Source organism: Lactuca virosa, chromosome 3 (assembly GCF_052849685.1).
Source record: "Lactuca virosa cultivar CGN04683 chromosome 3, Lactuca_virosa_CGN04683_v6, whole genome shotgun sequence".
Lineage (NCBI taxonomy): Eukaryota > Viridiplantae > Streptophyta > Magnoliopsida > Asterales > Asteraceae > Lactuca > Lactuca virosa.
In genome coordinates this window covers 112,980,493-113,005,913 of record NC_136428.1, presented here as the reverse complement: position 1 = coordinate 113,005,913, position 25,421 = coordinate 112,980,493, and the positions used below count along the sequence as shown (strand labels likewise).

At 33.0% G+C, this 25,421-nt stretch overlaps 1 protein-coding gene across 1 annotated transcript; it reads left to right on the top strand.

Annotated features, from left to right (window-relative positions):
- The first annotated feature begins 18,250 nt into the window (after positions 1-18,250).
- On the top strand, positions 18,251-20,231 carry LOC145166406 (ninja-family protein AFP3-like). The gene is made up of 2 exons (XM_079085377.1): positions 18,251-19,223; positions 19,649-20,231. The coding sequence occupies exons 1-2, from the start codon at positions 18,560-18,562 to the stop codon at positions 20,026-20,028; spliced, it is 1,044 nt and encodes a 347-aa protein (XP_078941503.1). The 5' UTR covers positions 18,251-18,559; the 3' UTR covers positions 20,029-20,231.
- Positions 20,232-25,421: the final 5,190 nt, after the last annotated feature.

Sequence of the window (25,421 nt, the reverse complement as noted above, 5' to 3'; positions counted from 1 at the left end):
TGTGAATATGGTGCTAACCCATGAAATTCACACTTTGTACCTTACCAAGTCGTTGGTGGAGCGTGTGTGGTTAACCGGCACACTAACTTGGACTAGTAAGGATCACGAAGGGTGACTTAATGTTTATCATAGATCGGTGGAGCGTGTATGGTTAACCGGCACATTGATTAGGTGATAATATTAAGGGTACCAAGTGAATTTGCATGGTTATTCACACCTTGTTTTGTGATCCTCGGCATCCCAGTCACAAAACTTGAAGGACACAATCGAGATTGAAACATGCCATTGAAAAGTTCAATGAATCTCAAAAGAATCTAGGAATTTCAAAACCAATTAAACCTAATAATTCATTTCGTTTTCATGGTGGAAATTGGTGAATCGTCATTCACCTACCTTCAAATATGTTATAGCTTAGATTACAGCATCCCTCTTCTAAGTTATAATATATTGTGTTGGATCCTAGCCTTAATATTACATTTGGGTGTATTATTAAGGATTCGATATATCTAATCTAAACTTGTTTTCTTCTTTTCAGATGTCTTCCAACAACAAAGCTTCGGGCTCTAACCCTACTGGCTCCTTTTCCCTCATGAACCTTTGTGGGAGGGTCATCTTTGATGGTTCCAACTTCATGGATTGGATCCGGAACATCAGGATGGTCACTCGTTACGAGGACAAGGAATATGTCCTCGATAAGGAGCTAAAGGAGCTTGATGAGTCCACTGCTACTCCTGAGGAGGTCGCTGAGTATCAGGCACATGAAAGAGATGCCACCAAGGTGGCATGCATCATGATGGCCACCATGACAGCTGAACTCCAAAAGTCCTATGAGGACTATTACCCTTTTGAGATGCATCAGGATCTGATGGAAAGGTACCATCAGAGTGCTCGTCAAGAGCGGTATGAAATAATCTCCTCCATGATCACTACCCGTATGAAGGATAGCGAACCAATCACGAGCCACATGCAGAAAATGCAAAGGTATGTGGACCGTCTAATGAAACTGAATGTGAACTTCCCTGAGGAGTTGGCAATTGATATCATTTTGCACTCCTTTCCATCGTGTTATGATCAATTTCATATCACATACCACATGAACAAGGAGGAAGTCACACTCAGTAAGCTTCAAGGACTTCTGAAGACTGCCGAAAGTGGTCTTAAGAGTAAGTCGGTTACTACTCCTACTCCTACTACTACCCCTGTTTTGGCTATCGGGCAAGGCAAAGGGAAGAAGAGGAAGCACCCTTCGAAGGGTACCAAGGGAAAGTCCCTTGAAGGCTCCTCATCTGGAACCAAAGGTGGTTCTATCACTCCTTCTGCCATCCCTAAGGATGCTGAATGATTCTACTGTCAAAATAAGGGGCACTGGAAGCGAAACTGCCCAAAGTACTTGCAGGATGTCAAGGATGGGAAAGTGAAACCATCCCATGCAGTTATTTACACTATATTGTCTAATAACTCACCATATTCTCATTCTTGGGTTCTTGACACAGGTTGTGGTATTCACATCTGTTGTGACTTGCAGGGCCTAAGAAGAAGTGAGGATGTGGAGCACGGAAAGATAAACTTAATCATGGGGAACAAGAAGGTTGCACCTGTTGCCAAGATTGGAGTTTATACTTTGTTGCTAGATAGTGGGTTAAAGTTAGATTTGAATAAATGTGTGTACTCGTCTGAAATGGCGAGGAATATTATTTCCTTTCATGCTTTGTACAAACAAGGTTTTACCTTTTCTTTTGATAATGAAGTTGGTAGTATTAATGCTTTCTTTAATAATGTTCTTTATTTTAAAGCATTACCTTGTGATGGTGTGTATGAAGCTGTATCGGTTGTAGATAATTTAGGAAATAATGTATTATGTATTGATTCTTCTACTAGCTTGGATAAAGCATCTTTGTGGCATTGTCGTCTTGGACAAAATCACCCTTCACTGGTACTTGTGCAAGGGGTGAGGGTTTGTTGGACCTTATACATACTGATGTATGTGGACCATTCAAAACCGCCACAAGGGATGCTAATCGCTATTATGTGACTTTTATTGATGATTTTAGTAGATATGGTTATGTCTACTTAATCAAACATAAGTCAGAAACTTTTGAAAGGTTTAAAGAGTTTAAACAGGAAGTAGAAAATCAATTGGGCAGGAACATTAAGATGCTTCGATCTGATCGAGGTGGTGAGTATCTTAGTACTGATTTCCTCGACTATCTTAAGGAGTGTGGGATTGTCTCACAATTGACACCTCCCAGGACACCACAGCTGAATGGTGTAGCTGAGAGGCGTAATCGAACTTTGTTGGACATGGTTCGCTCTATGATGAGTCGAGCTTCACTACCAATCTCTTTTTGGGGGTATGCCTTAGAGATTGTCGCCCACATCCTTAATCTAGTCCCTACAAAGAAGGTTGCCAAAACACCTCATGAAATGTGGACTGGGAAAGTTTCCAATTTGGACCATATCAAGATTTGGGGTTGCGAGGCTTTCGTGAGGCGCGAGACTCATGACAAGCTCGAACCTCGAAGTGAAAGGTGTATTTTCATCGGCTACCCACAAAAATCCTTTGGTTACCTCTTCTACAGACCCAGTGAGAATGTGGTCTTTGTGGCAAGGAGAGGGGTCATTCGAGAGAGAGAGAATTTATAAGCCAAGGAGACAGTAGGAGGCAAATTGACCTTGAAGAAATTCAAGACTCAATTGGTGAAGGAACCTCAGACACTAGCAATCAACTTGAGGAGGAAATTCCTGTTGATCCAGCTGACGAGTCTATACTTCCGAGGCGTTCCACAAGGGTTAGGAACACACCTGAGTTTTATTATGGATTTCATATTACTACGGAAGGTGATACATTTATCAGTGATAGTACATTGGTAAATCTGGATGAACCTAACAGTGTTAAGGAAGCCATGGCAGGCCCAGAGTCTGCTAAATGGAAGGAGGCTATGGACAGCGAGATACAGTCCATGTATGACAGTCAAGTTTGGAACTTGGTTGACAATATACCAGGCCGTAAGACAGTCGGGTGCAAATGGATCTTCAAGAAGAAGACCGACATGGATGGGAAGGTGCACACTTATAAGGCTCGACTGGTTGCGAAGGGTTTTACTCAGACTCAGGGTATTGATTATGATGAAACCTTTTCACCAGTAGCAAAGATTAAGTCTATTAGGGTTATGCTAGCCATTGCTGCATTTCATGATTATGAAATATGGCAAATGGATGTCAAAACCGCTTTCCTTAACGGAAAGTTGGCTGAGGATGTTTACATGAATCAGCCAGAAGGTTTTGTCAGTGCAGAGTACCCCAACTGAGTGTGCAAGCTTGAGAAATCCATTTATGGATTGAAACAAGCATCTCGAAGTTGGAATCTTTGTTTCGATGAGAAGGTCAAAGAGTTTGGTTTCTCAAGAAGTGAAGATGAGTCCTGCGTGTATGTCAGAGCTAGTGGGAGTATAGTTAGCTTTTTGGTACTGTATGTGGATGACATACTACTCATAGGAAATGACATCCCAACCTTGCAGGAGGTTAAGTCCTGGCTTGGGAAGTGCTTTGCTATGAAGGACCTTGGAGAAGCTGCCTATATCCTAGGGATAAGGATATTAAGAGAAAGGAGTAAAAGACTAATTGGACTTAGTCAGAGTATCTACTTGGATAAGGTGTTGAAAAGGTTCAACATGCAGAATTCCAAGAAAGGAGAATTACCGATCCAAAGCAATGCCAAACTGAGCAAGGCTCAGAGCCCGAGTACAGAAGATGAGATAGCTGAGATGAGTCGATTACCTTATGCTTCCGCTGTTGGCTCGATCATGTATGCTATGACTTGTACCCGTCCTGATGTGGCCTTCGCTTTGAGCATGGTCAGCAGATATCAGGGGAACCCTGGCAAGGCTCATTGGACTGCGGTAAAGAATATTCTCAAGTACCTGCGGAGGACTAAGGATTGGATCCTTACCCTTGGTGGGAGTGATGACTTGAGAGTAGTAGGGTATAGTGATGCTAGCTTTCAGACTGATAGGGATAACTTCCGCTCTCAGTCGGGCTGGGTCTTTACCTTAAATGGAGGGGCAATCACTTGGAAGAGTTCCAAACAGGAGACTGTAGCTGATTCGACTTGTGAATCAGAGTACATAGCAGCGAGTGAAGCGGCAAAGGAGGCGATATGGCTGAGGAACTTCATCGGAGACCTTGGAGTTGTACCAGCTATTAAGGAGCCTATGGAGATTTTCTGTGACAGCAATAGTGCGGTTGCCTTAGCCAAGGAACCAAGAGATCATGGCAGATCCCGACACATTGACAGAAAATATCACTTCATAAGACACAAGATAGAAGAGGGACTCCTCGTGGCAAAGAGGGTATCGTCGGATGAGAACCCTGCGGATCCCCTTACGAAGGGACTGACGAGGGTGAAGCATTTGCAGCATGCGAGACGCATCGGGCTGAGGGACGATATTAGTTTTACAGATTAGATAGTTATTACTGAAACTTGTAAAATGTAATCGATGTTTGATGATGAATAAAAGTTGTGATTTATTCATGAGTAAGGTGTTGCTATCATTGTCAATTATTTACTATTGTTTCAGCTTTGCATGTTTTGACTTCCAGAATAATAAGTTTATTCAAACTCTCCACAGTCGGTCATATGTCGGAAGTAGGTATGAATCAAGACTGTCATGAATTGGGATTGTAGATGACTAAAAGTGTTTAGCCATAGCAATGGTTGCTACAACATTCATGAGTACTCATAAGTTATGAGTATTGGAATAAACCCACGTTCACTTGTATCACTTCATGGAATTTATCTCGAGTGATCGTGAGACGGTAATATCATATAAGTCTTCAAACCTAGAGATATGAGTTGTTACCTATGAGTTGGTTGTGCATTGATTGCACGTAAACGCATCAGTAACTTGATGTTATAAAACGTGCCTTTGTGTGCAATTCAATAAGTAATAGAACAAGCATATGAGTCGAAGTTTATCTGTTCCTTCTAGAAATAGAAGCGATATCTGGGCCCCTCGATGATTTTGTTTTGACCTATGTACCGGGCCCGGTCAGAACTAAATTGATGTGTTCAATTAAGTTCTTTGTCAAACAAATCGGAAATCGGGAAAAAAATTGCTGGACAATAAGTAAGACATTGTTCCATGTATTTGTCCGGCTGATATCATGAGAGCAGAGGATTATGTGATCACTTATCTAAAATGGCGCTTCATAGTTCAACAGAGTTTTCGAGAACTACGATTGTCGGTTGGTTCCTGAAGCTATATAGGCAAATACAGTTATCAGACGTATCCAAGTGGGAGACTGTTGGATAAGGTGTCTAAGTCCATAACTTATTTGGTATATACTTGACCCGACCCGGCATGGTCCATTTGGGTTGCACTTCACCCGAACTATTTATATGGATAACATTATGAGAAAAGTATATTTGCGGCCTACTAATATATTATAAGTTATAATATTAATATGAAATTGTATTATTTAATTAGTATTGATCTTAAATTAATTATGAATTAATTTAAGTGATCATAAGGTGACTAATTAAATAATGGGCTATTGTACCTATATAGTGTGGGCTAACACTCATAAGGAAATGGGCTAAGCTTGAATGGGAGTCCATGGATGATCCATGGAGCTTTTAACCCGTGGATCCTTGGAATAGGAAAAAACATGGGTTATTAGGGTTTGCATGGTTCATAACCCTAATCATCTACACTATATAAAGAGGCTTATGGTGCTTGAGAAGACACTATGTGTGTGTGCATAAGGTGTGGCCGATTTCTAGAGTATTAGAGTGCTCTCTCATAAGTTTTCCAAGTTTGTGGTGATTTGTGATTTCCATTTGAGGCATTCACATTATTGGTGCTTGGCTCTCAAACTCCCAAGGAATCAACTCACTAACAAAGGTATGTAATTCTTCTAGTTATGGACTTAGACACCTTATCCAACAATTTCTTCATTTAGGGAACCTTTGGTCCCAAATATGATGATTCTTGAGCATGGCATGTTCTTGACCCAATAAGTCGTCCTTTCAGACCTTATGAGGAGTCTTGAGACATAAAAATGTGGTCTTGATGATTGGTTTTGTTGGATAAGGTGTCTAAGTCCATAACTTATTTGGTATATACTTGACCCGACCCGGCATGGTCCATTTGGGTTGCACTTCACCCGAACTATTTATATGGATAACATTATGAGAAGAGTATATTTGCGGCCTACTAATATATTATAAGTTATAATATTAATATGAAATTGTATTATTTAATTAGTATTGATCTTAAATTAATTATGAATTAATTTAAGTGATCATAAGGTGACTAATTAAATAATGGGCTATTGTACTTATATAGTGTGGGCTAAAACTCATAAGGAAATGGGCTAAGCTTGAATGGATTCCATGGATGATCCATGGAGCTTTTAACCCATGGATCCTTGGAATAGGAAAAGACATGGGTTATTAGGGTTTGCATGGTTCATAACCCTAATCATCTACACTATATAAAGAGGCTTATAGTGCTTGAAAAAGGACTATGTGTGTGTGCATAAGGTGTGGCCGATTTCTAGAGTATTAGAGTGCTCTCTCATAAGTTTTCCAAGTTTGTGGTGATTTGTGATTTCCATTTGAGGCATTCACATCATTGGTGCTTGGCTCTCAAACTCCCAAGGAATCAACTCACTAACAAAGGTATGTAATTCTTCTAGTATCTTTTATGTTTAAAAGTACCCCATGTATGCTAGATAGGTTATGAACCTTGGAAAATTATTTTGCATGTATTTTAGACAAACATAGATCCAAGGTTTCTAGGGTTGCATGAACACCTTAGGAGTGTTAGTTTGCTCAAAACCCAACAGAAATGGCTAGATCTACAAGATGGAGTGATCAAGTTGTGAACTTTATACCTTCTGGAGGTTACTAACAAGAAGATAATCTCAGATCCAAGGTGCTTCCAAGCTCCAAGCTCTTCTCACCAACTTCTTCTTCTCCAAGAACACCACCAAAACACTCCAATGGGCTCAAAATGCACTCTTCTCACTTAGGGTTTGCTTGGGGACGATTTTTACAGAGGGAGGCTGAAGGGAAATGATGAAATGAAGACTTAATGATGTTTTTATATGGACCAAACCCTAAAATTTAGGGTTTGCACCTTCTTCATGTACGCCCCGCGTACGAGGTGTATGCCCAACGTACTAGAGCACATCCTAGTACGCCTAGCATACACAACGTACACTCAACGTACTAATCATGATCAAAATTACCATATTGCCACTAAGGGCCATTCTAGCAACCTTTCTCATACTCATGGGTCAAAAATGAAAACAATTCCCATACAAAGGGCTAAAAGGTAAATACTTGAAAATCGAGATGTTACAATTTAGGAAAGTGTGATGAACACACTTGGTTATTACTTTATTCTAGTTAATTTTGACTAATGTTTTATGCTCCATAAGATGATATTTGGTAATGAGAATTGAAATTGGGTCGTAAGAATTTGTTTGATTTCATAACTAAAAAAGTATATTGTCAATGCACCAATTGTTCCAAGTTTATGTAGTTTAGGAACAAAGATAGTTGGTTGAATCCACTTGTATTATTCCAACTTGTGATAGTAAGTACTTAATATTGTAATAGGTAGTTGTAAGACACTTTATTGCCAATTCATTAATTGTTCCTAATCCAATTAGACATAGGGAGTAAGAAAATTAGTTGAATGAACATATTTTTTACCCAAAATTATGTGTTACATGATAATAAAGCCCTATTGCATCTAAGTACTTGAAATGGAGTTTAAGGAAGAAAGTGTGTAAATCTAAACTGTCCAACACTGAACCGAGAGTACCTTAGTGTTTTTTTATTAAAATTTTTGTTCTAACTAGTAAAGTTCCAAACTTTTTGGTTTAATCTTTATTTAAATGTTTTTCGTGATAATCACAAGTGTGAACCCCATAATGTGTTAAATTATTAATACCCTAATTCACGTATAAAAAGATGTATAAAAGGGTGTGGTTTAATGCTTATACTAGATTATAACTCGCGTTAAACGCGGGGGAACGTATTAAAAAAATATAAAAACATTTTTATATATTGCATAATAATTATAAAAGAAAGTTTATGGCTATTGTTATTATTGAAATGTGAAGAAGAAACACTGAAATCGATAAATATCTATAAACGTTGCAGGACCTCTTTGTAGACAATGTTTTTTGTTTTATTAGTTGAACGACCTTCCTCGTCACATATAAGTACCTTCAAACCTTTTTTGCTTGTTACACGAGAAACAACTACATATTACTGACCATGGGTGAAGACAGTTCTACGCAAGTATAATCCAACATTTGATAATGACTGTCCTTGACTTTTGTTAATGGTCATAGCGAAACAAACTGCTATTGGGAATTGCTTACGTTGAAAATGGAATGGAATTTTTTTATCGGATGAGGTCAACTTCATGCGAGGTATATAAGTAGTCTCGTTGAAAAATCTACTTTGAAAACGGAATGGAATTTTCAGTAACTCCGCTATATAAATCAACCAATAACTGAGGTGGGTGAATCAAGTTTGGTAATTCTACTTTTCCATTGTAACAACATATGGAATAAGAGGTTTTCCTTAAATCTTTATTTCCTCTTATTGCTTCTCCCTTCCAAACCCTAGCTTTACATACAGAGAAAATGTATACCGCATCACTAGAATCCAAATAATCTATAAAGAAACAAAAAAAACTCATCACATAATATATACTATAAGCGTAATATGAAAAGGGTGATAACATATTGAAAGGATAATTTTCATTGGATAAAATTTTAAATAGAAAGAAATAGTACCTTTGCTTATGTCAATACATTTAGTTTGGGTGTCAATCCTTACATCATTTTGACCAACTGAATTATAAGGCACGGATGTTTGTTTCTTTTTTCTTGGTGCTGTAAAATAAACATAATTTAAATTATTAATAAGACAATGAATATTTATAAAATTAAGTGCCAAAATGTATAAGTGGATGTATTAACAAAATAGACGATAACATACATTGGTAATCAACCTTATTAGTATAACCGAAGGAAGGATGAGAACGAATAGTAGTATTGCTTGAGTTCTCCACAAAATCTTCATTCAAATAAAAAAAAGGAATATCCTTTGTATTGAACTGTTTTCGTTTCCCTCTTTTCGTTTTTGTTGTGTTATTTTCTTGAAATGTAGCACATTTTTTTTTTGAAAAAATAATGATTAGATAAGATCAATGATTGTGTTGGTAATAATTGTGAAGTAACTTTTAAACGTGAAAAAAAGGTATAAAGTGAAATATAGCGAATGTAATTATATGATAAAATAAAAAATACTATGTATTAATTAATAATGACATAATTTGAAATATATGACCATAGTTCAGATAGGTCTTGCCTGCATTGAAAGTTGTTGCATTTTGAATTGTTTGGTGATTTGAAATTGGCAACGTACTTGAACTGTTTACAACTGTTCATTCGTAGTTTTTTATGTTAGTAAATATTGAATGTATTAAAGTTTTTATATTATCTAAATTGTTTAGGTAAACATAATAAAAAATAATTATGAAAAACTTACCCTGGCCGGTGATATGTGACAATGACGAACTTGAGGAAATAAATGAATGTTGCACATTTTGCTGTATACGGTTATGAGAGGATAATGTTGAAGGTGATGGAGTAACTTCTCGAGTAACTTGAGAAACAGGCGTTATGAAGATACGATTTTCTGGAAAAAATTATATTGTAAATGACAATGAAAATATGAATATGTATATGTAATATTAAAGTACATATATTGAAATTAAATTTATAATCAATTAAATACAAAAAATATAATAAGTAGTAATATAACAATAAGATAACTATTACCAGAGTTGTGATGCGTCCTTACATCCTTCAAAGTTGTTGCATTTTTGTTTGTTTGGACATTTGAAGTTGGTGACGTATACGAACCGTTTATAACTGTTTATTAGTATCATAACAGTTATTAAATTTGGAAAAATTAATAGTCTTTATATGGTTTTGACTGGCAGTGGGAGAATAATATAAAAGTAATTATTAATAATTTACCCTGATGGGTTATTTGTGAAAGTGGCGACCTTGATGAAATTGTTGTAGGTTGCAAATTCGGTCGTAGGACGTTATGGGATGATGAGTTTGAATGTAATTCCGGGCATTTTCAAATAACTCGATAATTAGTGGGGATGTAGAAGTTATTTTCTTCAAAAAAAAAGTATGATAAAGGTGGATGAAATGAAAATATATTAGACATTAATATGAAATTTAACGGGAATATATATTACATAAAAAGAAAATCAATAAATTATATGTATTGAACATCTAATGATAATATTAAATTAAAAGTTTACCGTTTTTGATGTTCGATAGTGGTGGGCATGGCGATGTTTTTGATTTAGTTCTTCCATTGTTGGTATTCATATATGTTGTATACTGTAAAATGTAAGATGAAATACATAAAGTTGGAGAGAAGAGTAAATGCATAAATGGATATCATAACATACCATAAAAAATGATTATACAAAGAATTGAATTAAAGGATATTGGTGAAGATAATAACGAATTAAAGTTGGTTAACAAATATAGAGATATAATTGGAAAACATGTGTAGTGATTTTATATTAAATAAAAATATGTATCGAAAATAGATAAATTAAATCCTTATTAATAAGATTAAATTAAATGATGGTTTCTAAATTGATAAGGGTACATGATTTTGAAAAATTTAAAGATAATATTTCCTTATTAAACGATTTAATCATAAATGTTTGGATTCTATATATTGAAACATGATAAATATACATATAATTATTTTGGAAAGTGTTTATGATTGACGGTATAATTGGAATGATAATCTGTATAAATAAGAATATAAGATTCATGAAAGAAATTAAAATTTGTAAAGTATGTGCTCATGTTGACAATTACACCATTGGTCATAAGAAAATTACCTTTAAACTTAAAACAAATTGACAATAGTTGACTTGGTCAAAATAGTTTGTTATTTAAACTTAAAACAAATTGACAATAATAAACTTGGTCAACATAGTTTGTTACGAACAATAAAAAAAATTATTGTTATAAAATCTTGTTTGTGGAATAACAAACTCAGTGGCTTAAGCCAAAGATTAAGGAGATTACCATTAAACTTAAAACAAATTGACAATAATAGACTTGGTCAACATAGTTTGTTATTTAAACTTAAAACAAATTGATAATAATAGACTTGGTCAACATAGTTTGTTACGAACAATAAAAAAAATTATTGTTATAAAATCTTGTTTGTGGAATATCAATAATAATAATCTAGTAAACCTGCCATAAAAATTTAACACACATGCATTACTTAAGCGGTTAAGCCACACCATAATTCCAGATCATTAATCCAAAAATGAGTAATGTTTTTTGTAATCACACATATTTTCCTTTTTTTTTCTTTTTTTTCAATGTGTTCTATCATCTGGAGTACTGGGGACAACAACTTCAGTCGTCTCCATGCCTTTCCTTTTTTTTGTTTCTTGCAGCTTTTTTTCATCTTCTTTAGGGAATTTGCACCTTCCAGATTATCTACCAAGACTTAAATACATATTATATTATGTAATGTAGTCATATAAATGAAACAATGTCTTAATGGGGAAAAAAAGAAACAGGGGTATTTTAGTAAAAAATTTGTAGATGGCAATGGAAGTTTCCAAAGTTTTTTTTTTGTTCAGGCATTTTATCAAACAACTAATATGCATCCTACATAAATCTATATTAATGTTCAAATGGAAGCTACAAAAACCCAAAGCAATTAATTTCATAAAAAAATTCCTAATAAGAACTAAAACTTTAAAACTCGTAATAAATGCAAAAATAACCATACATCAGAATATCAGAAGGCAATTTCAAAAAAGTTACCTTCAGATTCAGATTCATTCATGTATTATGTTTAATTTTCTGGCAACAGATAGGGATACATTAGGCAATATCAGTGACATTTGAATTAGCAAAATCAATAGAAGATAAAGTAGGCAAGATCGATAACATTTTTTATTAGCAGAATTGAGACAAAAAAATTAAAAAGAATGCGTACCTTGAGAAGAAGAAAAGCGCACTGGGAATAATATTTGGTAGTCAATCTCAATTTCAAGTTGTTGGTGACAAACACGACGCAGGAGATGCATTGATGGAGAAGATAAGTGTCTCGTTATATATAATAAGATGGCTTAATGATCATTGATTTTGAGGAGGAAGAACATGGATAGAAATTGGAGAGATCATCGGCTCTTGATATTATCTTCATCAGAGAGAGAAATAGGAAGAGAGCAATCCGTATTTTGGAGGAAAAATGGTTTTAGACAGTAACAAAAGGCGTATTTGTAGTTCCCTTTTGTTATGATGACATCAGCGAAATTGATCTAGTGGTTTAAAATAATCAATGAAAAACATTGAAGGGGCCAGATTGTTTTAGGTGATGTAATTAGGTTTCTGGTTTAATATATATAGAGATAATCACATAAGAGAAGGTGTGTGTACAACATGATAATACAAGAAGGTTTCCAAAGTAAAAGTATAAATATAATAAAATATGTATATTATCTGGAAATGATTTAAGTAGAGTTTTGGTATGTGATGTAGGTGTTCAAAAAGGGTGTTCATCTTAGCCACTTTAGTGGTTTTATTTTGTGTTTGTTGCTTCAGGTGAGTTTTCTCACTTGATTTCTTATGAAATAGTTTTTATGACATCATTAAATGCTTAACTAGACTCGTAGGATATTGCTTATCTACTTGTATGATATGTTGGTTGAAATAGACATGTCGGTTGAAATAGACCTGTCAGTTGTTGAAACAGATATGACGGTTAAAATAAGCATGTTGGTTAAAACAGACCTATTGGCTGAAATAGACCTGTTGGGTTGAAACATAATCATTTCTGTTATGTATAATTATCTATGATGTATGTGGTATTTTGAGAAACTTACTAAGCATTGGCCTACAGTTTGTGGATTTAAATGTTTTAAGGTACTTCATCGAATCGTGGGAAAGGGCTTGGATTGATTGTACACACGCGTTGGCATCATGATTTGAGATTTTTGCATGTTAGTTTTATATACTCCGATTCAGATTTTTGGAACTCAATTTATCAAACAATGATTTGTTTGTCATGAATGAATGTTTTAATGAAATATTATCTATTAAAAATTGAAAATTTTGGTTTGGAAAATGGGAAGTTACATCGAAAAAAAATTGGAATTTCAAGAACAAGCCTGAAATCCGATGGAACAATAAGAGAATTTCGAGAGAAAAAAAATCGTTTTGGTACTTAAATCTAACAAAAAGTTTGACAAACATAGTAAATGTAAACTATATACGATATTAGGGCATAAAATTATATATTTGATTGAAAATTGATGACATTAAACACTTCGAAATAAAGAGATTTCTTTGAAAAAAAATCAAAAAATATCTCCGAAATTTGAAGATCAAATCCGGAAAGAAGCATCAGGGAGTAAGATGTTACTTTTCAAAAATTGCAAAAAATTGTTATTAAAAAAAACTAATTTATAATGGTTAGTTTACTCAATTTTTTTAACCTATGATACTTAATTTGTACTTATAAAACCTTTATATATATATATATATATATATATATATATATATATATATATATATATATATGATTTTTAGAATACACAAATTCTGTTTGGAGTGTTTCTATTTTTATAAAACGAAAAAAGAGGCAGACACACCTTTAAAATATATCAATTTATATAAGCTAATTCATTTTTAACAATTTCTATTATTGTTCATATGGTGTTCTCAAAAACTATGATAAAGATTACGAGTTCAATGAATGTTTTTAAATATGAAGAGAATATGTATTTTATACATTATCGATTTTAAATTTAAGTCAATAAGAGCTTGATCATTTTTTTTAATTTCGTATATGTTTTGTTCCTTAAAAAAAGAAATGTTAGTTGATTTTTTTCATTTGAAACCATATTAATTTGTTTTTTTAATTTATTAAACTTGTCTATCATTCTACTTTTAAAACTAACTCTTTAACTCTTAACATAATATATTTAAATTATTACTAATGATATGTTGTTGTATATAAAACATATCATTTTAATGTCACAACTTTTGAATTATTAAGATAATATATACTTAATATATTAATTAAAAAGAATATCTAAAATAATTAAAAGTAAAATTAAACTAAAAGTTATATTGCTAACTAAAAAACAATAACAAACAATAACGATGGTTGATATTTGAAATAATTATAATGGTCAAAATTTAAAAGTTAGAAAAGAAGTTATTTTTAAATTAATTAATCACAACAATAGTAAAAACCAAAACAAAAACCAAACCCAATATTAAATTTTGTTTTATTTATTTATAAACCTATGGAAGAAAACCATTAAGATGACCTGATTCTAATATATGTTTACCTAAATTTATTAATCATTTTCAATAATTAAAATAACACTAAATGAAAAGTTATATTTTCTTTTTCAGACACAACCTAAAGAGGATTACGATTATATAGTTTTAACATATGACTATCTTGTCATGTACTTTTAAAATAATTATATTATTATTTATTAAATTTGAGTAGAAATTATTGTTTGAAAGTTAATAACAATATAATATAATTCCTTTAATAACATATATTTATAAATACTTTAAGAGCACAATTGTGTTATATACAATGTACAAATATCTGTTTATAAAGGTCATGGATTTGTTTTGTATGAAAAATGCAACAAAAATTAAATACAATAAATTTAAAGAATCAATGATTATGGACATTTTAAAGTTTGTATTCATCTTTTATTTTTTACTTTTTATGTGTCATTTGAATGTCATTTTATTTTCTTCTCACTTTGCAAATCCAAAAAATTTTCACCTTTCACTTTACCTCACTCTTTTTAATAAGATTACTATAATTTAAAAATGGTTGGTATTTATAGAATTGTAATTATATATATATATATATATATATATATATATATATATATATATATATATAATAAAAAGATTAAAAATATATAATTTTGTAACGGCCAAAAAAACCATAGTTTCACATCATAACATAAAATCATAGTATCAAAATATAACACCTTTCAAAACTTAACGACCAACGGAGGATGTACACGGTCACACCTTCGCCTTGCTCCGGTCCTCAGAAGTATTTGAAACATTAAAATCCACAACTGTAAGCCAAAACTTAGTGAGTTTCTAAAATACCACGTACAACAATATACATATAAGTATACATGTTATCGGGTCCGTATCAACCCAACAAATGTCTAGACTCACAACAATCTAGTTGATCTTGGCATCAACCCGACCAATGTGAATGTCTAGACTCACAACACTCAATGTTGGTCTTGTAATCAACTCACCCCCTTGTTGCCCTAGCCTCAAGCTGTACTGCCCGCACTATTGGCCATCTGTAAAAAGTTGGATGCCTCAACCCTTTACAAATATGCCAACATATACATAATATAGATAACAAACAAATATGCATCACAAGTAACAATCTACAAGTCTACCTGCCTAATAGCATACAACAATCTACCACATCCTAGCACCCTATGACATATATTGTAATATATAGTATAGTGATAAAACTCACCTCTCAGACGAAAGATAATCACCACATCTCACACGGAGGTAAATACTAGCACTACGAACACTTATACATCAATTAGAGGCAAATCCTTAATCTATAGTCTAAAACCCACAAGTTGACCAAAAAGTCAACGGTCGAGTCGTCATGTCGTGGCCAACACCATGACCATGTCGTGGTGGCTACATGCCAAAACAGTGTGAAACTTGCCACCACGCCGTGACAAGCAACACGCCAAGTCATGGGAACTAGTTCTAACAACTTAATGGATTAAGCTCTTAACCCTTAATCTACAGAGCTCAAAAGCTCAGATCTGATCCTTCTCAAGGTCTTAATGGATAAAGTTTTCAACTTTATCCATTAAGTCATCCCAGTAAGTCAAGATCTTTAAACCTAAGTTCTTAATGGATGCACCAAAAGCATGGACACGAAACTAATTCATACAAGCCATCTTTTTAACCACCACTATTATCCAAAAGCTATAAAATGCACTCAAGGGTTCTGGAGTTCACTCAAACTCCAAGAACAAGAAGATTTGGACCAAAAAGCTCATAAAATGACATAACAATAGATATAGAGTAGTAATGAGCAATATAGCAACTTTATACCTCCAAATGATCATAAATGTGATGAAGTTGATGGACCTAAGTTGGAACCAAGCACACAAGCAACAAGAGAGACTCAATTTTCCTTTAACCTTCACAAAATGGGCGCATACACTCAAAACTCACACAAGGAGGCTAGGGTTTGGGTGGAATACAATCTCAGAGGGTGGAGGCTACCAAATAAGGCTACCCTAGGAGTTAGTGCCTTTAAATATGACACAAATCTTGATATCTAGGGTTTTAAACCCCAGTCGCCACCACGTCGTGGCCACGGCCTTGCCAGGTCATCGATCCTCGCGAATGCGCATCCATTAAACTGGCAATGCCACGTCGTGGTCCCTCTACCGCTACACCCTGGTCAAGCCAAAACCTTACAAAAATTAGATTTAATGATTTAAACTCGAAAGAAACTTACTTGGAAATCGGATGTTACAAATTTCTAGTCATTGGCCAATCAGGGAAGGAAAGAGAATGTGGGGAAGCCTCCTCGTACGAGAAAGAATATCACCTAAACCGCACACAAAGTATGGTGTTACGTGGTGCGGTGAAAGATGCACATCGGTATTCGGTAAATCATTGTGTACGGTTCAAATACACCGTATTACCTAACCTACCTCCAAATTTCATTTCTTATTTCATACCTCTGTAACTTTACTCAATTTAGTGTAACTGTAATGAATATGCCATTTTATCTTTAAAAAAAAATGAAATGAAACTTTTGTTATTGAATATTGTCCCTTTAAATTTTGACTTATATATTTCTAGTATAATTTATTTTACTAATTTTAATTTAAATAAAATATTTGATACTTCTAATATCATATTATATATTAAATGATATTAATAAATTATAAAAATAAAACAAAATTTTATTATATCAAATTCATATAAAATTTTAAATAAATAGAAAACTAATAAATAATAATGTTATAATTTTATAACAATATATTTTATAAAGTTATTGTAATTAAAATTAATATAAAAACTAGATATCATTAGAACTAGGAAAATGCTCATGCGTTGCACGAGTGAAAGTTTAGTGGCAAAAATATAAAGAAGCAAAAATAAAGTGCCAAAATTATAAAGAGGAAATGTTTGTTGAAACTTTAGTGGCAAAATTAGTAAAAATAAAGTACCAAAACTATAAAGAGGAAAAATTTGTTGAAACTTTAGTGACAAAATTATAAAAAAGTAAAAATAAAGTGGTAAAATTATAAAAGAATAAAGGAAAAGGGTTTTAAAGAAGTAAAAGTGAATGTTTAGTGGCAAAAATATGAAGAAGTAAAAATAAATTGGTAAAATTATAAAAAGTAAAAGTTTGTTGAAACTTTAGTGGCAAAATTAAGAAAAAGTAAAAATAGAGTGTTCAAATTAGAAACATGGAAAGTTTCCTATATATATATATATATATATATATATATATATATATATATATATATATATATATATATATATTGTCTTTAAAATATATATAAGTTTATAAAAAAGTATTAAAATAATAATAGATTTTGATGTTAAAATTAATATAAAAAAATAAAATTGAATTGAATACAAAACACTGTTTATATAATTTTTTTTATTCCATTTTAATGTTAAAATCTATAAGCTTTGATGATCAATCCAGACCCAACGTGTCACCACTACCCCTCTCTTGTCTCTGCCACTTGTCCTTTCTTTATGTCCCCCACCTTCTTCCAAAAGGGCATTTTCGTCCATTCATTTATATTGTTGTTGGGTTTTCAGTTTCTTACCAAAAATATCCTTGTAAAATAAGAAATTACGATAACATTCTTTCAAATTTTAAAGTTTCTCTAACTACCAATACTTTGATATACGCGTTAATATTTATGATAGGACCTTCAACATATGCGCGTTAATATCTATAGGAATAAGGATCAAATAGTCAATCGACAAATTATGAAACAAAATAAACACAAGTATTCATAATTTGAAGGACCTAAAATGAAATTTTCATTTTTTTCCTTCTTTCGTTGTCAAGTTTTCTTTTCCCTTCCCCACGAATCTCTTCCTGATTTGCTACCTCTGTATCTCCTTCTCTCTCCATAATATCGTTTCACCCATTGTTTCCGGCGATTGCTTGTCTCACTATTTTAACATAAACCCATCTTGTGTTGCCTCTTTTCAGTCTGATCACTCCTGAAAAACAATTTGATTCCCAAAGAAGATGCGGATTGTAATCAAGTTTCCCCATCTGAGTTTCCACAAATCAGGTCATCAACTGCTTCAATTTGATTTTACTAAATTAGCAGTCTAATCCAACAAATTCAATCATAAATTTCGTTTTGTGTGCGATATGGGCGAAAGAACAAGCAATGAGATGGAAAACTTATCAATACAAACAAAAACCAGATTTCCTAGAGATTTATTACGAAGATTTACAGTAGGCAGCGCCGATGCCGGACCTCATCGAAGATCCGATCCGGAAGAGGATCTGGGTTCGGGTTCCGGCGACGAGGTGGAGTTGAATCTAGGGTTGTCGTTAGGCGGACGATTTGGTGTTGACAAGAGTAATACTAAGTTGTTGAGGTCGTCTTCAATTGCTGCAATTTTGCCGGTTGTAAGAGACGACGACGTGTTAGCTAGTGGTCAAGGGAGTACAGGTCCGGGTCGCTCTTATTCCGGCCTTATCCGAACATCGTCCCTACCGGTGGAGACGGAGGAGGAATGGAGAAAAAGAAAGGAGCTTCAGAGCTTAAGAAGACTCGCCGCAAAGCGCCGCCGGTCGGAAAAACAGAGAAATTTGACTAGAGGTGAACGAGATGAGTACGTGGCAGCTATGAGCCGCGTCGGGTCCTCACCGGGACCGCCATTCGGGTCGGATAAATGGCCGTCGAGTGGTGGAACAACGACAACCGGTGGTACTGGTAGTGGTGGTGGTGGTGTTGGAGGGTTGTCGTCGCCGGCTTCACAGGAGTCGCAAGGAAGTATGTCAGAATATCAGAGTACGCATCGTCAAGGTAACGTGGATATTTTTCGTGCATTGCCATATTGTACTTCGTGGAGTTTTGTTTGTACTTTATATAAGTGCAACGTGTTTTTCCAATTTAAGTAGTGAACTTGATTTATATTTTCGTTTTGTTGCCCTAATTGTAATTCATGGTTGGTAAAACGCTCTTTCCAGACATTAAATTACCAAATCCAATCAAAACTCCTTTGATGACATGTACATTGTGCAGAAGAAACTGTACATTGGTTTAAAATAAGACCAATTTTTTTATAAGATTATGAGCACAAATAGTCCACTAACTATGAGCTTAGTTACATTTCAGTCCTTTTAATTTTTTCATTATATACTCGCAATCTTCGAAGCTTACAAGCAATAATTACACTCGATGATTGATGGTTTTAATTTATGTAGAAATGAATTTGTTTTCCCATTTAGGATCAAGCGGAAGTGGTGGAGAAACAAGCTCGCTACAAGAACGTAATGATCATCATGTGATTGGTTCATCATGTTCAAAACCACCGGCGGGTGGTGGTGGTGGTGATCACCGGGAAAGTACTCCGGCGAGGAATCAGGGGAAGGAGACAGGGTCGAGTTCAATGGAGGAGATGCCTTGCGTTTTCACTCAAGGAGATGGGCCAAATGGAAGGGTGATTGAAGGAATTTTGTATAAGTATGGAATAGGGGAACAAGTGAAGATACTGTGTGCTTGCCATGGTAGCTTTTTATCTCCGGCGGAGTTTGTGAAACATGCAGGCGGAAGTGACGTTCTTCATCCATTGAGACACATCGTAGTTAAACCTAGTTCCTTCTCATGATCATCGATGAAAAATGGTGGGGTCTTGATTCTTAATTAATATATTAATATTGTTTTAGATGTTTTTATAGAGTATTATTATTATTATTATTATTATCATCAATTTTGATGCAAGATGATAGACCCTTAGAGATGAGTGATGTTATATGATAAACGATATGTATGGGGCTTGTAATTTATCAATGGAAGTGAAAGGATTAGCAATTCATGATTAATAGAAAAGTGAATAGAACAAAATGCATGGCTATATTAGTTTTTGTTCTTTGGATATATGTATATATCTACAAAAAGAAATACATATACAGTTAATATATATTAAGTTAGTGATGTAATTAAACATACATATATGAATATATAGTATGTGATTGTTAAGTTATTAATATGTGAATGAACATGCACGTTATATGTGAATGAACATGAATTCAATATTTAGGGTGATTACAGTGTGGTGTTATGCAGTATTAAAGTCAAATTGCAAACCAAAGTCAAACTGCAAACAACACTGCGTAGTATGGTTTAACAAATTAGAAAATCAAAAAACCGCACAACCAAGTTCTAAATTGCAGTATGGTTTGATTTGGACCTTCTCATTTATGTTTATTGTTTACTAACGGTTAAATTTCACACTTAAAATCAACAACAAAAAGCTGAAGCAGCAAAAAAAATCAAACAAGCAAAAAGAAGTAGCCTGCAACAAAAATCCAGCACCAATGAAGAACCAAAAGGTAGTACAAGTATTTGATATTTTCAGAAATATTAAATATTTTCAAAACCATATACAATATAAGATAAGTGAATTATGAAAATTTTTCAAAAATAATAAATACAAAATCATATTTGGATGCAATAAACATGCTTCTAATTTTCAAACCGAATTCTTAACTCTCAAACAAGTCCCGGTCCTAATAGATGGATCATGAAGATCAATAGTACAAAGACAAACAAGTCACGTAGACAAAAGAGGATTAAATCCTTATAAGTAGGGGTGTTATTCGGTTTGGTTTTTTGGTTTTCGGTTAAAACGGTTCGGTTTTATCGGTTTTTTTACATTTTAAATTTAACCATAACCAAACCAAATATGGTTCGGTTTAATCGGTTTCGGTTTATTCGGTTATGGTTTATTCGGTTCGGTTTAACGGTTAAATCGAATAAAATTCTGCACGTAAAAATAAATATTAAACTAAAAGAAAAAAAATTTACTAAACTATTACCAAACAAAGAAACTACATTAATATGTAAAATATTATATTTAAGTTGTAGAGATATGTTAATATAATTTTAATCGTATATGAAAATGAAAGAAACGACTAAAAGTTATTTGGTTAATTTGCATTTGCTTCTTAATACAAAATATAAAACAATTATAACTTTATAATGGTTAATAACTAAAAAAGTCATGAAAATCTTGATAACTAATCAATAAATTTATATATATATATATATATATATATATATATATATATATATATATATATATATATATATATATATTAAATAGTTTATTCGTTTTTTCGGTTTAACCAAAACAATGAAAATTTAACCAAAAACCAAACCGAATAAGGTATCATTATTCGGTTAACCAAACCAAATTTACCGAAAACCAAATAACCCGAACCAAATAAACCAAACGTCATTTGGTTCGGTTTGGTTATTCGGTTTTGGTTTTTTATGACACCCCTACTTATAAGTGCACAAAAATCACTTGCATCAACCGATCCTAAGTGGTATGCATTTGTATTTTCAATGAAGAAGTTTCCAAAATAAGTGTCATCTCATAAATCATTGTTAAATAAAAACATTGCAAAACCTCTAAATAACATCATAGTAAAAACTTCGTAAAAAACATTGTATTTATATGCAGTATATGACATGTTCTTGAAATTGTTCTCTCTCTCTCTCTCTCTCTCTATATATATATATATATATATATATATATATATATATATATATATATATATATATATATATATATATATATATAGGCTTAGGTTATTCTATTCAAAGTAATTATTGTGTTATTGTATATATAAATGTGGGTCAATCAATTTTACTTATTTTAAGAAAGTGAATAATACATATTATTAAATTAAAGATAATTAGAAAATACCATCTAATTTCATTTTAAGGGTATTTTAGTCAATTAACATAAATTTAAAAAAGAAAAATTGCATATTTTAAAGGATAATAAATTCTATTAATTTTAAAAATCTGATTGTAGTGATGATAATTCTCGGATATTCTGACAGAATATATTTATCAAAAATAAAAATATTCTTGAACCATAAAATAATAAAAATATTTTTGAACCTATTTCTTGATTATAACTTTAACAACTTCTTGGAGAATAACAAATTCTTGAACCATCAATTGAAGAATAAAAACAAACATTACATTAATTCTTATAGAACGCGGGTAACAATTGCTAAGAATTACATTTATTGTTAAAGAATAAAACTAAAAAAACTTTCAAATCGGGAAAAAAAACATCAAAATCTAACAAAGACACTAATAGATTCTAAAAGAATAATGTTGCTAAGAATCACTTTCAATTTCATGGTCCATTCTTCAAGCATCAGCTGCTTCTGTGGAAACAAATCAAATGCATAAATCAATGAGAAAATATCCATATTCCATTCCAACAGAATTGGAATTCATGATTCCATTCTGATAGAATTGGAATTCAAGATTCAGTTACGATCTGCCACCTGTTGGAAACAAACAGCCCACCTACAGTTGATGGCTCCATTGAGGCAGCTGACCCCACACCTCGTCCATGCATCCACTGGGTCTGATGAAAACCTTCAGCCACACCGAGACCTCCTTTGCCCTCGCCTTCTTCCTCTTTTGTTCCCAAAAACCGTAAACCTTCGAAGGTCTCATCTGCCCCATATTATTTATAAAAAGATCAACTGAGTTTTTGTATCTTCATCACACTGTTACCACAAGTGAAGCCAGTCAATTCCATATCAATATTTTAATTAGATAAGATCGACATTCTAATTCAGTTGTGATATGAATATGCCAACAAAATATGATTTCATGGTCATTGTCTACTTCATACAACCAGGTCTTTTCTCATTCTGCTATTGAGATCAACAAAACATATTAATTCCATGGTCAACTAACTAAACAGAATGATAGACTTAAAGATGCCTCTACTTTTCATAAGCATTATAAACACATACATGTGTGAGCATGAATATAATTGTATGCACCAATTATTCTAAAAACCACTAAAGGTAACTTCACCATACAGGTGCATCTACTTAACATAAACATAACACACGCATGGGCTGGGGTATTATGGTGAATTAGGGCAACTAATCTATAATCGTATGAACCAACCATTAATTATCCCAAGTTTCAGTAAATCAAAACAAAATTGACTTACACAATTTACTTCCACTGATAATAAATAAGACTGAGACTTCGTGAATTTCATAACAGGTTATATTGGCATCAGTTCATACTAACGGTGACCTAAAAATCTCGAACAATAAAATAATCTACGGTTGTAAATCATGCAGGTAAAAAATCACCACCCAATTTAATATCCTCATTCGAAAAATCTTTCATGACTTCATCATTACTACTAACATAAAGATTCACTAACTTGTCAGGAACAGAGACTGTAACAGAAGGGAACGCTACCTTCACAGGCACAGATGGCCTAACAGATTTTGGATCAGGAACCACAGGTTTAGCGCCCAAAATACCCTTATCTTAGATCGTATCATTCATAGAGGGAAGAACTGATGTCTTAGAATTACTAACCTTGGATATCGAAGAATTAAATCCCTCTACCATATCTGGAGTAGCTTGAATCAGAACAAATCCTTTTTCCTCCACCAATTCATTAATAGTTTTGTTATTCCCAGTAGCTTGATAAGAAATCTCGAATTCTCCACTTTGGTCACCATCGATCACTTTATCCATCGCTTCCAGCTCATATTTGATGAAATTTGGATCAATATTCTCTTTGCCACATCCAGATTTGATGACATCTCGAACCCCAGCTCGTAATACGTATTTCGCACCCTCCTTAGGATTCTTCGATTCCAGATATTTCTTCTCTGCCAAAATGCGATTGACCTGCATCTTAATTTTCTCCTTCAAACGTGGAGGTTTATCCCCAGTATAGGGAGTATTTTCCTTATGCAAAGCTCTTCTGCCTCTTCTAATTGCAACAGGCTCTGCATCAGGATCTTCTTCCGAACACGATCTGAAAGCGATCGGCGGCAACAACACATGATGGTGGTGACGATCTTCTGTGGGCGATGGATTTAACCTGGTAATTTTGGGAGACGTATATTTTATCTGTTTTGGAGCTAGGGTTAGGGAGGATCGAATGGGATAGAATACAGTGATTGTTGATCGTTTTAAAAAGGGATAAAGGTAGGTCAAAGTAATTACCATAATTATAGGAGTATATTTGTAGAAATTATTTATCAAATTACTAAATTACCCTTATTTATTTGTTTGATTATTTATTTATTTTTTAAATTTTGATTGGCCCACATTTATGCATACAATAACACAATAAATACTTTAAACACCTGAACCTATCTCTCTCTTTCTCTCTCTCTCTCTCTCTCTCTCTCTATATATATATATATATATATATATATATATATATATATATATATATATATATATATATAAAAGAATAGTTATTAGTGTCACTTGTTATTTTCTTATTATTTTTTATTTTTTTTAAAAGTATTAATATTAATAATAAGTTAGACAACTATTTATTTGATCCCTGATTTTTAGGTGATATTAAAATTCGTCTTGAATAAGTTTCGGTTATTATTGCCGATAATTAATTGTATTTCTATATTAAAAATCCTACAAAATCATGTTTAATTACTAATTTATTGAAAATAATTGATTAATAATTTTGAGTTTTACTATAAAATTTTAATTATTTTTGTAACCGTAGTGGGTTATAATCTAGTGTGTATCTACCTCCTCTAATAAACAAAACTCATTTTTGTCATGTGTCCCTATTCTACCTTGCCACTTTGCCACGTGTCATCTTCTTAAATATTCCTATAATTCCGATTTAATTAAAATAATTCAAAAATAAATCATAATTATTCGATCTTGTTTATACCGCTAAAATCTACCTCCTCTAATAAACAAAACTCATTTTTGCCATGTGTCCCTATTCTACCTTGCCACTTTGCCACGTGTCATCTTCTTAAAAATTCCTATAATTCCGATTTAATTAAAATAATTCAAAAACAAATCATAATTATTCGATCTTGTTTATACCCCTAAAACAAGTTGTATTCCACGTTTAAACCCCTCAGTTCAGCATATCAATTATCAAAATTACATGATTTCATACCAACATTACATGTTATCGATTATAATTGAAATTCAAATTGA